General features: G+C 35.0%; 1 protein-coding gene and 1 non-coding gene across 2 annotated transcripts; both read right to left on the bottom strand.

Annotated features, from left to right (window-relative positions):
• Nucleotides 1-9,733: 9,733 nt before the first annotated feature.
• LOC121242791 (probable LRR receptor-like serine/threonine-protein kinase At2g16250) lies at nt 9,734-15,816 on the bottom strand. Its single transcript, XM_041140735.1, has 4 exons — nt 13,281-15,816; nt 11,502-11,630; nt 11,315-11,337; nt 9,734-10,841 (listed from the first exon to the last, which is right to left on the bottom strand). Exons 1-4 carry the CDS (start codon nt 15,113-15,115, stop codon nt 10,249-10,251), a joined length of 2,580 nt encoding a protein of 859 aa, XP_040996669.1. The 5' UTR covers nt 15,116-15,816; the 3' UTR covers nt 9,734-10,248.
• LOC121243813 lies at nt 11,844-11,964 on the bottom strand. Its single transcript, XR_005936297.1, has one exon. It is a non-coding gene; the product is annotated as a small nucleolar RNA snoR80 (small nucleolar RNA).
• Nucleotides 15,817-18,200: the final 2,384 nt, after the last annotated feature.

Below are 18,200 nucleotides of genomic sequence, written 5' to 3' on the forward strand. Positions count from 1 at the left end.
TGCTTAATACATTAATATGTGGTTGTTTTGAGGTGGTAGCAGTGTTATTAATAGTTAATTTTTTTAATTTACTAGAGATCTGTTCCAATAAATCATTTTTGTTTTTGGAAAAAATCGGTTTTAAATGGGATGAAATTTCGTGGGGAACAAATAATGGAGTTTCTTCTATTTCTTTAATAGTGGGTTTTATAGGAGATATTTGGGTTTCAATCCTTTCTAATTGCTTACCCATGATTTTTAGATATAAATTAGTATAATTGTTTTGTTGTATTATATTATCAAGGTTTTTTTTCAGTATTTGCAATATTATATTTTTTTATTGGTGTAACCAAAATTTGAGTATTCCTCTGATTGTACTTGATGACTTCAAAAGGGGGATATTCTTCATAAATAATTTGGTTATTTTCTCCTTTAATCCATTGATTAGTAGTCCTGTTTATGGTAGATAATTGATTTGATTTATATATCTCAAATCATGTAAAGAAAGGTATATTGGTCTGTATTTTTTTTAAATCTTCGTAATATTTTTCTTGAATATAATCTCTTTATATTTTTGTAAAGGTTGAGAAAAATGTTATTCTTTTGTGACTATTTTCTTTTTTCATATAATCTTGTTTGAGATATTCTTTGTTAATTTTAAATTCTTCTTTATTCAGGGTATATATTTGGGCATCATCTCCAACTACTTGAGAATACGTCGGAGAAGAGGGTTCTTTTTCAGGATTATGAGAGGTAGATGCTTTATTAGGATGGCTAATAGCATATACTGGCGTATCAATAATATTTCCAAGAATGATTCCTCGAATCTGGGTGTCAAAATTTTGAGATCTAGTATCAAAAGATCTGGTGTCAAAATTTTGGGATTTATTTATAGAGATTGATGTAAGAATAGATCTGGGTGTATGATAACTGGAGGGTGCTGGAGAGGAATAATGTGAAAAAGATCTTCTAAAAGGTTGAAAAGCTATTTGAACCGTCCCATCCGTTTTTTTATCTATATATTCGAGATTATCTTTAGAATTATTTTCTATCTTGGGTGTTGGGGTAATATTCTTTAATTGCCATTCATTAGGAAATGTGACTTGATTCCAATTGATTTGTTTAGGAATTTGTATACTAGAATTTTGTGTACTGGATTGTAATAATAATGTATATCATTTAGGGCTAGTAATTAGAGCTTGTGGTTATAATGTTGTTTTCATTAATTTATAATGAATCCTATAAACTACTGTTAAAGCATGTGACCCTTTCATCATTTGATAGCCATTTGTCTTAATATTTAATGTTAAGACGTGTAAAATATTACCATCAAATAATGATAAAAAATAATTGGGATAACAATTAAAATAGACCGGTCCTTGGAACAGGCTGGATTCTACCATTCCAAGTAATGAATCATGAAAGTTATAATATCTTCCGTCTCTTAAACAAAGTAATACTGAGGTGTTTAAGCCATTTCGAGTGAGTGGCTTTATAGCTACTTGTACTAGTCCAATATGAATAAAATAATAATTTTGTTTTTTATAACGATTAATAGCTTCTTTTGTTAATAGTTGTAATGATTCATAGTCATTATTTAAACTAATAGTTTTCTCTACTATTTTAATTGTATAATTTGTAAGGAATGATAATTTAGAAGAAAAAGTAGAGATTTTGTATATTTGATTTTTTGGAACATCAGGAATTGTCCAGTCTTGTAGATTTCTTTCTATATCTAATATACTGTAGTCTTCTTGATTAATATTATCAGATTATATAGGGATGCTAATGGTAGATTCATTAGGTTTGAATAAAGAATTCATTGAGACAGATTTTAAACAAAGATTTCCTATTTCCAAAGAGAAATAAGTAGATTAAGAACTTGAGGGAACATCACCGGGACCACCCATATAGCCTTCTGGCTTGAATGGACTGACCATCGGTTTTTCTTGGCTTACTAACATAAACTTTCCAATATACATTATTCTCTTTAGTTATTGGTTATCTTTGTAAAATTTGTATCAGTGATTCCTTACTCTATTTTTTTTTTTCTTTTAAAGTAAGTATCTTCAAATGGTTTCTTATACTATTAATTTCGTTCCTTAGGAAAGTACAGTCAGCTTCATAGTACTCTATTGCCGCTTGTCTACTTTGATATACATGATATTTAGACATCATTAATGTATAATTTTACCTCATTAATTGTTGTTGTCTTTTAAAATCTTTTATATTATCCATCAAGATTTGTAATTCCATTCTTAAATTATATTCTGTGCATTTTAACTCATACAAATCGCGAAAGTCGGTACTATGAGCATAATAGAAATCCATCGAAAAATAAGATAGTAATAACAATAAGTGGAATAAAATAGCAATAAGAAATAAGAATAGTAATAACTATTTAGTATAATGATTTATATACTAATTTATATATAGACTTAAAATATATTACTAATAGTAATATATTATTAGACTATTAGTATTGGGCCATAAAATGTAAATTATAATTAATATACATTTAATGTATATTAGTATTACTAATGTATTATGTACTTATCAAAAAGAATATATTGAAAATTTATTAGGCCATAAAAATTTGGTAATAATATTTGAGTGATTTTTTTTTCTTTTTTGGTAAATAATATTTTAGTGATCTTATTTACAATATTGGTATATAAATTCAAATATTTTGATATTTAGGATTTTCTTTTCAATTTAAAGTTTTACAATTTTATTTTATTTTTAAATTAATTTATATTATTATATATATTATATATAAATATATATGATATAAAAAATATTAAAAAAATAATTTAAAATATATATTGTATAGAACCGATCAGGTCCGAGCCTAAAATTTGACGCCTCCGACCCCCATGTATGGAAACTAGGGAATCGAGATGCCTGAATGATGACAACACGGTCACACATCCCAACGATAGTGCCAAGTGTGTGTACATGCAAACAATGTACAATGAACAAAGCATCGGATAATTTAAGTAAGTCGACTAAGTACCAGAATTGTTTAATACAAATTTACATAAGTAAAACGTTTAAAAAGAGTTATACAGTTATCCCGAAAAAAATATAATATAAAGACCGAATACATAAACAAGTGATCCCAAATCACTTCCCCAGCGGAGTCGAATCCTTAGGCTTGACATAAGCATCATCTGCATCAAAATCTACGATACCATAAAACGGTACCACAGGTAAGTAATAATCTAAACAACCCACAAGATAAAAATGCATTAATGCAACCATGCATGCATATGATGAAATATGCATTAGACCCAAAATATCATTTTCCCTGAAAATGAATATTTTTCAATGCACGCCGAAATCCCATTTTGGCCCGAAACATATCCATAAAAATATTTTCCTGCCATTTTCCCAAAAAATGGCCCAAAACAATAATCCATTTTAACCGTATGCATCATGATCTCTCCTAGGGATCATCAGCATACCTTGACTCCCTTTGTCACACCACGGGTAACAACCGTGCGAGTGACATAGTAAGGAGCGATGCCCAGTTCCGCGCCTAGCTCGTTCATGGCCAAGCATCCTCTAACCCTCGCCAGCAGAGGGGTCACGAAGTTGGCACCAGAGCATTATCATCTGGTCCGATCCCGTTGTCGCCTAGCGACAACTCAGGAGATGTCACTCAGTATATTCCACTCCCGAATGACCAGAGGAGCTCCACCGAGATAATGCCTCATCTCGGCTTGGGATTGTGATACACACACGCAAAAACCATTTTTCACATGAAAATTCAGTTTTCAAATATACACATGAACATGTATGCAATTATGCGAAAATCCAGTTCTCATTTACAAACATGAACATGCGTGTAAATATGCAATGTACATGACACGACACAAATATCCAACAACCAACAAATCCCCGCATAACCCAATCACACAAAAACTCCATCCTCCAATCCAACCGACCCCCTTACTGCACAACCAACTAGTTCACAGTAAATATGAATTAGTGCAAAAATAAATTTAAATCTCAAAATTTATTTGAAAAAATACTTACAGTGCTATAATATTATTTTTGAAGGATCACGGTGGTGTTAGAAGTGGCATCACAACAATTTAACATTGAAAAATGTACAAGGGTCATGAGTCTCAAAAACCCAGCTTTTGAACGGGGACAAATGAAGACTTGAGATTACTAGAGAAGTGCTTAGGGATGTTAGTGAAACTAATGGTGGCAGTGGGTGGCGGCGTGGGCGGCAATTGAACTCTAAAAAGCTTAAATCGAAAATGGGGATGGATGAGCTTCACCGGTGGCGAATCGGGGCAGAGGATATGTGGGTTAGGTAGCTGGGGGTCGCCGGTGATGTGGTGAAAATATGGTGGCCGATGGTGGTGCGACGGTGGCGTTGGAGCACAAAGGCCGTGCGGCTTGAAGCCGTGCGTGGAGGCTCACGACGGTGTGAGAGGGGCTGAAAACAGAGGGAGGTGGTCGCTGGCTGGTGGGGAAGAGGTTGGGAAGGGCGGTGACGGCAATGGGCGGTGCACGACGGCGCTGTGGGAGCAAGAAAAAAACGAATGGGGGAGAGAAGGGAAGGTGTCGTGCGCGCGGGGAGAGAAAGAGATGCAGTGGAAATGAGAAAAAGAAATGAAGGAAAAAGAAAAAGAAGTGAAGAAGAAAAAGAGAAAGGAAAAAATATGAGGTCTAATCCTTACAACTTGGATCACAAAATTGATTCAACGAAAATAATTTCAAAACAGTAAGTTAAATAAAATAATTTAAATGCAGTTAAAATACATAATAATAAAAATTCAACAACACAATAATTTTAAATCCCACAACAAACTAATTTAAATTAAAGAAAAATATAAATGCAAAACAATAATTAATATTAAGAAAGCATACCAAAATAAATTTCACAATTTAAAAATCATAAAAATAAACTAACGAGAGATCTGAAAAATTTAAAATAAGAGAACCAACATTTAAATTAATTAAAATACTCATTCAATTAAAATATACTAAAATACGAGATATTACATAAAAAGCCTAGAATCGGAACCGGACCGATTCTAGTCAATTTTGCCATTATGGGACCGGACCGGTTCGGATCGGTCCTGTCTGGTTTCCCCATTTTGTTTTAACCCCCTAGTTACTTCATGTTTTGGTTCTAAGCCCCTTTTTTTTGGTACCCTTGATGTCAACGTGTAATGTGTTAATTTGCCCACGTTTGTTCATAAATAATAATTAAGATGTTGATGTTCTTATTTCCTATTTTCATATTTCTTATTATAATAACTTTTTCCTTTTTTGGTATGGTTTATAGTATTTTTAGATTTTCTTTTTGATGGGGCTACTAAGAGATTATAATCAAATGAGCAGTGCGAGTGTGCTTAGCTTTGACCATGCCCACTAGCTCAAATTTGCCTTTTTAAATTTTTTATTTTTTGCATTTTTTAACATATTTAAATATTTTTAAAAAATAAAAAATATATCAATATATTAAAAGTCTCTTCTTTAATCATTAAATAAAGAAAAAAGTTAAAAAAATTTAAATACATGAGTGATCAAAATGAAGGGACAAACTCAGATGACATAATAGTAATTTCTAATCAAATTACTCACAAAAGGTTACTAATTATTTTTTGGCATACTTCTTTTATTTTTTAAAAGTTCATGTAAGAATGATTGCAAAAAAACTTATCGAGCATTGCCAACGAATTAGGCAAAATTTTTTGCAAATTTGATTAAAAGTGGATACCCCTTTTTTTTTTTTTTTTTTTTTTTTTTTTTTTTTTTAACTTTGACTAACTTATATAAATTACCTTTTACATTGGCTTAGCTTCTCTTTGCTTTATACTAATGAAATATTAGTTTTTATTTATGTCTTTTGTGTTTTATCCTTTTGAGATGTAAATGTTTGATTGAGATGAAAAAAAAAAAAAATAGTTAAAAATTGTTTGATAAGTAACAATATGCTTGAAATCTCGCCCTCTCTCTCCAAAAACTTGATCTGCTATTGTAAAACGTCACCCGAGGGGAGGCAGGAGCTAGTTGATCTCCTCCTCCTCCTCAGCTGCTATATAGTAGATTTTCTGGTTTGCTTCTCCTGTTTATTACCCTTTTTTTTTTTTTTTTTTTTTTTTTTCACGATATTGTAAATGACTGATTTGTTGCTTTCCGGCTATCGGACTGCCACAGGCGCCCCACTATTGTGCTCACTAGCTACCAATCTTCAAAACTCTAGTGTAGAAGCTGCCAAATGAACGTCGCATGACCTAAACACGCTGCCCAAGCCGTGGGGCTTTTTGACACACCAACTCGTTTTTCGGCCACCTATCACCACACGCACAGCACATGCAGACTCCCCACATCCGGATCCTTTGGATCTCGACCCCTTTGCTCCATCCTTGTCAGCGTGTGTAGTACAAATGCTGGCTCCACTGTATGTTCTTCCAAATGGCCGCTAGCGACTCGGACTGTCCAATTCTAGCTATCTAGCTATGTTACAGCTTTTCCTAAACAATAATTTAGGAAAAAAGGACATAAAGATTGTCATAAACAATTCCGAAACAGATGGTTATAGTGCTGCTTTCACAAATGCATAACACAACTACATTCGACTAATCCACCAGTTGAATTTTATAACCACTATTGCAGTGGTTACCAGGGTTCAAGTCCAATTTATTGGTCCCTTTGCCCTTTTTTTTATATTTTATTTTCAACTGTATGCACTGTAATTTCTGTGAATGGGTTTTTATTAGGCTCCCCTGCCGTCTCCTCTTGTATTATCTATTTTAATTTAATGCAAGTTTGATGAAAAAAAGTAACAATATGCAAACATATATGTACAAGTACGGTAGTGCCAATGCATTTTACTTGTATTGTGCCTACTATTTCGAATGTGTTTTGTACTTTTGCGAACTACTCCAACAACATACAACAAGAAGATGAGAGGGGCTCGGTATGGTAGGAGACACCTCTGATTCCTAAGTCAGCGTAAAGTATGAAGAATATTTGAAATCTCAAAGGGTTCATAAGTTCTTCACATTTTACACCAACTTAGATATCGGAAGTGTCTCTCGCCGCATAGGATCCCTATCATGTTCTTGTTGTAAGTTGTTGGAGTCGTTTGCAAAAGTACGAAACACGTGGAGAACACCTACTCCAATGCTGACAAAGTTTGAGATAAATGAGGCAAATTTTGTCTTGCAAAAGGAGACGTCGATACCAATATGGCTGCTCTAAAGGGGAAAAAAAAAAAAAAAAAGTTTGTTCCTGAATTACCTTACTATTTTGCACAGAAAGTTAAGACATCCCTAATGGGTGAAGATGGTAAAATGGATTATAAATTTTATTAGAACACTAGATGCCCTTTCTATCCAATGGCTTCAGTCTTTATAAGTGTTTGGTTAAAGCAAATATGCTAATATTACAAGTTGTATATAAACATCATACTTGATCAAACTTACAATTTTAGTTATTTAATTTTTTAATAAGAGAAATGATATTTGTAGTTTTAAAGTATGCAAGACTCGTACACTCATTTTGAGAAAAATAGATAAATATGAGATCTACATGAAAAACTTATTTTTTTAATAATTGACCCTATTTTTTTTCAAAATGAGTGCACGAGACTTGCATATTTTAGAACTGTATCTAATATTAATACTCTTTTAATAAATAGTTATCTCACCCCTTTTTAACTATACTATAAATACTGTGAGAATTATCTAGTCGAGTTATTTTACAAGAAAGTTTTATACCGCACGCATCTATATAACCAACATGTGATTTGTAAACATTGGATGCCATTATCATTTTCTAAAATTCATTTAAATAATACTGTTCACACAAGCGGTGATTCTATTGTTCATGTCTATGCATTTTACACTGACATTCTTGTAAATATAAGAGCTTTTAGAGAATTGATCTCTTTCTTCAAACTATAAGTTTGAAGGTGGAGTGGGTCTAGCGTACTAGTTTAATTTGGTAGGTACTAACAGGTAATTTCTCACTAAATTTCATTGTCTTATTAACTTAGTAGTTAAATCTCATCCATAGATAATTTATTTGTTCTTAAAACAATCATTCTTTGAAGTAGAAGAGTTAAACTTACTAGTTAAATCAGTAATGTTTGGATATATTATTTTTATGAGTAGTGTTATTTAAAAATTTTTACACCACACAATATTCATGTGTCATAATTTAGTTAGTAAGACTCATATTTTAAAATTTATCTTTCAAATCAAATTATATCACGTGAATAGTGTGTGGTGTAAAGGCCTTTAAATATAATTTAAAGCTACTACGTACTGATATTTGACCAATAGCTTATTCATTTTATTTAGATTTCAAGTGAGATTGTACACTAATTATTGAAGTTTCAATTTTTAGCTTTCATTACTTTATTTTTTAGATTAATTTGACCGTTCCCAATCTATTTATTTATTTATCTTTTTTGGCTTGTTAGAGATATGAAAAGTGCTACAGCTATAAAGAGATTTTAAAAAAATAAATTCATATACTGACATGACTTTATATAATATGTTAGATTTATTTTACAATAAAACTAACTATATAATCTAACGTATAACATCAAGTTACGTCAATTTATAAGTTTATTTCTGTGAAATCTCTTTATAGTTAATGCATTTATCATTCTCTAAAGATATACGAGCAAGTCCAAACATTCATCATTTAATTAAGAGAAAAGATGCAAATCATTTAGGGATAAATAAGCCTTCAGATATATCTTTAGTACCGCGTGCACACTCATGGTCTAGAGGAGATTATATGAATCCATGATTTACATATATAACTTCTAGTTTCATCTTTGCTTGGTCCAAAGTCCTGAGAAATCCAAATGAGCTCGACAATCTGGCATGTTGAACACTCCAAAATAAACATGTATCCACGGCACATGTGTACTACACTCCAATGTCACTCCCTTCATCTTTTACTAATGTAATATTGCTCATCAATCATTAGATCAACCCTTATTTTATAAAATAAAAAAACTCAAAATTGATAAATGATAAAATATTAATATAATAGGAAACGAGAAAGATATATAATATATATTTGATAGGGAGTTGTGCTATACAGAAGTCCCACACCTCTGCACACCACTTAAAAACATATGATTTTACTCTTTTACCCTCATATTTTATATTAATTGAATATGAAATATGAGGGTAAAACAATAAAATCATATGTTTGTAAGTGGTGTGCAGGAGTGTGGGTTTTATGTCTATAATTTTTTTTTACAGGTGTAGTGAGAGTTAGGTTGCATTTGAATGTTGAGCTGAGTTGAACTCTCTATGAATAGTAATGAGTTGAGATGATAGAGTGAGTTATGTGGGATCCACCTAAGATGAGAAGATGTATTTATGAAAAATTGAAAAATGTTATGTATCTTGCGTGTAAAGAGGTATTGAGTTGAAAAAAGTAGTAGATTCCACATATAAAGAGGTTTTAAATTGAGATGAATTTAATAATTTGAGAGTCAGGTACTTGAATGTTATAAGAAATCTAAATTTGAACCGAACTAAGAAATCAAACGAAGCCTTAGCCAGCATTTGAGAAGCAAGAAAGAATGGTATTTTTTATTTTTTGTATCTTCTACATGCTTTCTACTCTTTTTGTTTATTGATTTATTTTTTTGAAAGTAACAAAGAAGCAAGTCTTTTTAACAGAGACTCCAGGAACTAGAGGCCAATGTCTAGGACATCAAGAGTAACATGCCAACAACTAAGGCAGGCACGCTACAAGATGTAATGACCATATCACAATTCCCAACAAGAGAAAAATGTTCATTAGATACATCAGAAGCAACTTGATTCCTGAACAAATTGGAAATACAACAATGCCCTCTTTTGGGGAATTAATTTTCTTTTCCGGTAAAGCTCTAACAATCTCACAAGAAGAAATTTTGATCTATCACAGATTCACAACCTTATATTCCATGTACGGGATCTATGAGAAAGCATCCATTGCAGAGAAAAATTGCAGCTTGCTTTGACAACAAATAGACTCAAAACCAGTGAGTCCGGTTGAATTTACAGGACCCACTTTGTAAGCAATTTTCATTGACCACAACAATATATTCCTCACCAGATCACACACTTCAACAGATTGGTCAACAAAGCGCATAATCCATCGAATGGCTTTGTAATTAGATGAAAGGTGACTGGAAAAGGTTGCCGTTTGGGTATGCTGTTGAGCAAGCCGGAAATCAGGCAACCTGCAGTCTCATTCTTAAAAAGCAATAAAAACCCTTTTCAGCTAATGCTCATCTTGGCTCTCCAGGTCTTGGATTTCAACTGGCTCAGGGAAAATTTCGTTGGACAACCTTTTATGTGAAGTTGAGAATTCTTGTCCACCACTTCCATGAGAGTTCACTCTCCCTGACTGTCGTAAGCCATTGATACCAGTATGGCCTGGAATGGCGGCACCCTCTGATGAGCTGTGCCGCCAGCTACCAAAGAATGCAGAACTCCAAGATCTCCTAGATGACATTGTTCGCAATCTTGCAGAGCTTGAACTCTCCTCCCTAACCACCTTTAAAGGGTTTTCCAATGCTTTGAGGATATATTTCATTGGGGGGCGTCTAGAAGGCTTGGGGTTAAGGCATGACCTGGCCACAATTGCCATTGCCCATACCTCTTCGAATAAATCCTCATCGACTATCAGAGATGGATCAACAATTTTAGTTACCAGTTCCTTGTCACATGTGCTAATGTAAGGCAGTATTTGTTCCAGGCACTCTTTTGTAGTGACATCATCTGATTTGCTGATGCCAAGCTTACCCGTTACAAGCTCAAGCAAGACCTTCCCAAAACAGTATATATCATAGGCACAAGTTGCCGATGATGAGCCTGTCCATTATCAAAGAAAAAACTAGTAAGTTCTCTTCTCCAAATATAATGCAGTTGGAAAGGAAAAAACCTCTGAAATGCCAAATGGCATAAAGCCTACATAGTCACTCTCCTCACCACTTGCCAAGCTGAATGACTATCTTTGAATGACAGACTCGCTTCATTAAAGTATGAATGAACCTAAAACTTAAGTTGAATGGGAAGTATAGATATTATCTGTGAGGATAGCAGCACATCCATCCATGTTTTAACTTCAATTTATCAGTTCTAGACAAGATTATCTACTTGGTCTTCCAGTGGTCTAGAATATTTGGTCACTGAACTAATAGACGCAGGTTTACAGTCCATTCCCCATGGGAACGGGTAGGTAGGGCTTATCAAGGATGATTGAAGCATATCTAATTTATGTCTTCTGTTGATAAATAGAAAAATGAAATAGAGAGTATCCAGAAAATGAAAGTGAATTTACGCACCAGAAGGCCCTTGTTCAGAAATTCTGCACAAGATCAAGAAGAAAATAACATTACAACTTCGAGCAGAATTCAAGTAATATATATATATATATATATATATATATTTATATACACATACATATATATAGCTCACCATGGATACACAACATGAAAACACAAAGCAAATATAGAATGATGAGGTACATACTGTGGCTTCCGCAAGAACCTTGTGAGTGCATTTTGGTGAGAATCACCATCTTGGGCATGGACCTCGCTCAGACTTCCAAGTCGCACTTCAAATTTATCATCAAGAAGGATACTGCTCGCTTGAACATCTCTTCAACAGCCAAAAAATATGATTGCATTTAATATTTGGGTGGCTGGGCATAATACTTTTAAAGAAACTAGTATGAAAGATTGGCATGCCATTTACAAAGGAATATATAATTAACTTAAAATCAAAAGGCAGTTGGAATTAAATTAAAAGAGAGTGAGAAAAGTATCTGTAGATGATATTTTTGTTATATGTTTCTCTAAAGTTGGCAATAAGTAGTGTATATTCTGTTTCCAGGATCAAATGACATCGAAAGCAACCATTGATCAGGATAACCACATACTTTAGAGATAGCATCCGAGCCATTATATCAGATAATATTAATAATTGAGATTGTCTGAAATCAAAGCACGTGAAAAGGATCACTAAATACTCTTGTTAGCATACTGATGTAGTAGGGACGTCTCCTTTCACCAGCATATACTCCAAAGTCTATCAATTGAAAGGAACTAAAGGTCCAACTTGAAACCATGCTTTTGCAACATGTAGAAAAGCAGCTGGTATGAAACTCAGAAAAATTACAATTAATGATTGAAATTTCATAGATCATTCTGACAATAAGGACTAATAAATTTGCAGAAAAATAGCTCAATATTTAAAACTCTTTTATATTGACATTGGCATAATAATCTCCATAAAAGAAAAAAGAAAAAGAAGAACTTATTCACAGCCAGGTTCTTTTATGAATGCTGAAATGAAGAACCTTTTCTCACACAAAACCCAATAGTTGCTTTCAAAGGGTTCAAGATTTCAGCATACAAGTAACACTCTAAAAAGAAGAACTTATTCACAGCCAGGTTCTTTTATGAATGTTGAAATGAAGAACCTTTTCTCACACAAAACCCAATAGTTGCTTTCAAAGGGTTCAAGATTTCAGCATACAAGTAACACTCTTGGGTTTAGTGTGGAAAAAACTCACAAATATCTATGAATTTAAACACTCCCCAGGACCTTGTACACAGAATATTTTGTAACAGCATTTCTGAGCATCAACTCACATAGAACGGATCTAGGACAATCAAGGAATCCACATCCTATATACGGAGAATGATCCTCAATTTTTGGAAATCACTTATTTTTAGATCCCAAAAAGTATTCAGTGATGGAGTTTAAGTAAAAAAAAAAAATTGAAATACAGAATTTTGTCTTCTCAAGCCTTGTTTCTTCATTCAAACAAAATGAGTTAGATTTTATTTCGGCCAAAAGGTGAGTTTAGATTCAAAGCAAAGCTACAGAAAGGTAGGGAACTGAAGTCAGAACTCAGAAGTCAAAAGTCCTAAGTACAAACTTCAACCCAGAAACTCTAATTTAGTTTAATGGTTATTATTCATTAAAATTAAACAAATATAAATTAATAGCTAGTTAAGTGCCCATTTCATTAGCATTCAAATTGGTTCATAGGGATACCGCATTAGAGACCATACAATACTTGACATGCGAAAGTTCTTCAGAACAGAGAATTGCATTCGAAGGTGCCCAAAAACAAAAGTCATAATATGAGCAATTTAAATATCACAGTTTTTTATCAGGAAAATCAAGCAATTTAAATCAGTACACATAATGCAATCGAAAGTAAACAATGAGAAATCAGCAATTTTTCAATTATATGACTGAAGAGAAAACAATGGTAGCCATAAGCAAGTTCAATAATACCTGTGAATAAGAGGAGGGTTGCACTCATGATGTAGGTAAGCTAGGGCTTCAGCAGCCCCTGTTGCAATTTTCAATCTTGTAATCCAATCCAGAGACTGGAAATTGTCATCCTCAGAACGGATAATTCTGTGCAAGGAATTTGCCAAGTCTCCATATGGCATATCTTTGTAAACCAAAAGCTTCTCACTCTCATGCTCCAAGCAGTGCCCCAATACCGGGACCAACCTAGTATGTGAAACCTTGCTGAAAAATTCCAACTCAATCATGAATGACTCTTTCTTGAAAGAACACAAATCTACCCTTTTGACGACTACAGGGATCCCACCAACCAAAAACCCCCTGAAAAGGTCTCCGGAGTGGCCGTGTTTGATAAGATTTGCTTCACTAAAATCACCAGTGAATTGCAGCATCTGCTCATAGGTAAATGATTCTCCCAGACCTGTCATGTAAACAGGATCCTTAGGAAGAGAAGGGCTGTCTCCTTCTGGCACAGGCCCAACATCTGCAGTCCCTCCTTGATTTGCAGTGCCTTTATCACATGTTCTTAGGATAAGTACGATGACAAATACTAAAAGCACAACGAAACCAATCCCACCAAATAACCCCACCATTATGTATATCAATTTTTTGTTGGTCTTAGAATCTGGTTCTGGGGCTCCAAAATTATCAAAATCTAAGCCTTTCTCGGCATAATACCGTCTACAGTCCTCCGAACTCCTCTGATCAGTAATCATCTGAAGACAATTTCTATCAAGAGTAGCGTTGGCTTGACCAGCATCAAGTACCTTGCCTTGGAAATAGTTCCCAGACAAATCAGCTGCACGAAACTTCCTAAGAGATGATAAATTCAGAGCTCCATACAACTGATTGTTTGAGAGATTGAACACAGCTGCAGGGGCATTAACATTTAAACTAAGATTCATTAGCAAACCATCCGGCAATGGACCCTCCAGAACATTATTTCCAATATCCATCCTCCGCAAACTCCTCAATCCTCCCAATTCGACGGGCAACGACCCGGATAAAGAATTCATGCTAAGGTCGAGATCTTCCAATTGAGAAAGGCCACCCAATGGACCAGGTATTGAAGAAGAGAGACTATTGTTAGCAAGATTCAAATACTGAAGACTAGAAAGGTTACCCAGACCAGCTGGAATCGACCCAGATAAGAAGTTTGAAGAAAGGTCAAGCCTGGTAAGCTTGCCAAGAGACTCGAAACCAGAAGGCATTGACCCAGTAAGTGTATTCTGCGAAAGATCGAGAACTAGCAGTTCCGATAACTGTCCCAATGCAGGAGATACAACACCAGTAAGGCTATTATCAGACAAATACAAGTAATTCAATGTACTCAAGTTACCGAGAGACGAAGGAATCGGACCCAACACCGTGCAGAACCGGAGATCGAGCACTCGGAGAGCATTAAGTCTCAGGCCGAACCAGTCGGGAATAGGTCCGGGAAGCGAAAACCCAGAAGCATTGAACGACTGCAAGAGGGGCAGATTGGCCAGCGAATCGACAGCGAAACTTCGATTTACCCGTCCGAGACGTGTTCTTCTCAGCCCGGAGACATTGATCTCCACCACGCTGCCGTTCCGGCACCGGACTCCGTTCCATTTCAAGCACGGGTCGGCCTTGATGGGCCAGTCCTTGCCCCTGAGTCCCAGCGATGACCGTAGGCCGATTAACGCTGACCGTTCGATGCTAGAGTTCAACGGCACCTGTTGCTGAGCTACCCCATACTGAATCAACACGACCATCAATATCGCCACCTTAACCAGTCGTCGTTGAGCTTCTTCCATGGCTGTTTGTGATAATGTCAAGTTAATGTTCCTCATGGTCTACGGAGGTCCATCTTCGACTCTCTCTCTCGTGAACAATTAATTTTGGCCACAGGCCACAGCTTCACAGGTACACAAAATAATACTAAAAAAAAACGCTTATTTATTGTGCTCTGCGAAATTCCTTTACCCCTAATCACGAGCTTTGATTCTGCATTCGATGCCGTCCGCTGTCCAACCCACCCAACAGAATTCTTAACTATACAACAAAGAAATATCCCGCCTCCCTCCCTCCCTCCCTCCCTCTCTCTCTCTCTCTCTCTCTCTCTCTCTGGTACTTTCTCGGGTCCAAATCAAGCTAATCTGAAATACATTAATGGCGAAAAGTGGTATGTCCCAACTGCCATGGCTCTGCACTGCAACGCCAACGCAATACTGGGTTAAACATAGACAGTCAGCCTGGGAAATGGGCCAGCTAAAAGTTGAGTAGTTCGAGAATGCTTGCAAAGCCTCAAGCCATGGCTACTACTGCTTTGGGTAGGTTTCTCTTCTGGGTTTCTTCATCATGGTTAGTTGACTTCCTGCTAAAATTCTGGTCAGAGAAAAAGGTTTAGGCAGGCAGCCCACGCCCTTCACAGATGAACAAATCATTCACTGTGGTGTGCTCTGGAGGGCCATGTGGATGTGACATCAGTGTGTTTGCTAGCTGAAAATTCAAAGGGATTCTTTTTCTTTCCTTTCTTTCTTCATGGGCAGTCTTTGATTTTTACATTTTCTTTATTGGAATTTCTTGGGGTGAATTTGATGCCCTATAATGGTCGGTTTTTCCAAATGAATGATTTGAGGGGGACTCATTTGGCTTCACTTTAAATTGGGTTTTAGGGTTTCATTATACCTCTTTTGATCATATAATTATTACTTGGAATGGGTCCAATCATTTAGGATAAACTTGCTTAGCTATTTGTCTTTGGATTGGAATCATATTTAATACTTTTATTTTTTTTTAATATAATATTTCCTATTGCAATTTATCTCTCACTAATGTGCAATGGCCCTCTTTTGCATGTCCACTAGACCTAATTGTTTAAAAATAGAAAAGAAAATAGAAATTATTTTCCAAAACCCCATCTCATAATCCTCTAATATTTATTTTTCATTCTTATTTTATCATATTTAATTACGCTAGTTTATATGGTGGAACATATATACCTTTGTACGTCAACCATTTAAATAAAAAATTATTTTAGATATATAATTATGCCTAATTTGTTTTCATAATTATTCTCATCTCATCATTACAGTTTTTTTAAATTTTCACACAAAATAAAATAAACAATTCAACTTTTTCAAATCTCAAAACAAAAATAATATTAAAAAATATATATTCTAATAATATTTTATTCAACTTTTAATTTCTATAATAACTCATCCCATCTCATCTGTGAAAACAAGTGAGACCTTAGTGTGACTGAAAATGATTAAATTCAGGATGAAGAATAATATTTTTTAAATTAAAATTTTATTTTACACACTCAAATTATCACATTTTCTAAATCACACCCCAAATTATGATCATATTTCGTTATATGTTTTTTTTTCTAAGAAAAAAAAGAATAAAGTGAAAATCCATTTGCAGAAAATGGAAGAAAATAAATTGTGAAGTGGTGAGTCAATGAACTAGAACATCACCCATTTGTGTATTTTTGTGTGCCATTAATTAAACGAATACAACATTCATTTGGGAAAACTCCATGTGAAAACATCCTTTTCCATGGGCCAAAAACAGGGTTGGTTGAAAGTTTGCTTCTACTAAAGGTTGTCGGGAGTCCAAAGATGCGAAAACCATCACATAAACATTATTTCCATTTAATTAATACGTTTGTTCGTGGAAACATTATCATTTTTAACCAATAATTTCAAAAGGATCAAATTCCTTTGCGCTTTCGTTGGGAGTTTTAACATATAAAGTGATAAAAAGTGCACACATAAAATGTAATATTCATGAAATAGTTACGTAAGATGAAATAGATATGATAGATGTTGATGCATTTCTCCAGCGTGACCAAGACCAACAACATAGTGGAGTTGTCCAAGACGTTGGCTCGTTGATTCGGTTCTCGAATACTCATCCATAGAATAAATGGTAAATAAAATCCATAGAATAAATAGTAAATAGAGAAAGAAATACAGATATTTATGTTATTCAATATAAAAGTCTAGGTCAACGGGTCATTTGGGGGCAAAACCCACTAATTGAGTGAGTTTACATTCTCTCATGACCTCATAGCTCTCAATACAATGTAGGGAAATAGGGTTGAAGAAGATGCATCCTGTAAGGGAGTTTTCCCTCCCATTGGCCTGTATAGTAAGTCCACGAGGAACTATTAGAGAAGTAAGTCAGAAAGTCCAGCCAAACCCAACCAAGCCCAACGCCCCTCTTCTAAAAGGAGTCAGTGGACCTTTGTAGTGTACTCAACTTATGAGCAAAACCCACCCACAAAGTAACCCACCCGTGGGGAAAGCGGACGGTAGGAGCAAACAAGACTCATCGCCCTGATACCTCCCCAACACCTCCCCTATGACACCCTACCATCGAGAATCTGTACAGGCAGGTGGGCGGGAAATATGGGGAACCCTTGATCCCCTAACAATAGGCATAGAAACGCTTAACAAGGAACGTTCGCAGGGTAAATTGAGTCAGGGGGCCACGTTGCACATTAATGATGCCACTCCTCACACTCTACGTGGCATTAATGATGTCGCCCTAGAAGCCACGCCGCATTAAAGGATTCTAACTAAACAAACAGTTGAAAGTACATGGGCTCCCCGAAGTCAGGTACTAGCTGTCTTCACCCAAAAATCAGTATAAAAACCGACCCTTAGGTATGAAGAACTCTCTGATTCTAAAAAAAACTCACACACAAACTACTAAGGAGATATAATGACTTTAGCATCGGAGACTCCTTGGCTTCTACCAAGGCCCCACACTCTATGTGTTTTCTCAAGTGTACAGGTAAAAGACTCAAGACCCGAGTTGTTGGAACCCGGCCCAAAGGCATACGAAACAGGACGTTAACAGTGGCGCCATCTGTGGGATCTCTATAGATTTCATGTCTTTCGTATGCTTGTGACAACCTGTTCT

The sequence above is a fragment of the Juglans microcarpa x Juglans regia genome, chromosome 8D (assembly GCF_004785595.1).
Source record: "Juglans microcarpa x Juglans regia isolate MS1-56 chromosome 8D, Jm3101_v1.0, whole genome shotgun sequence".
NCBI classification, from domain to species: domain Eukaryota; kingdom Viridiplantae; phylum Streptophyta; class Magnoliopsida; order Fagales; family Juglandaceae; genus Juglans; species Juglans microcarpa x Juglans regia.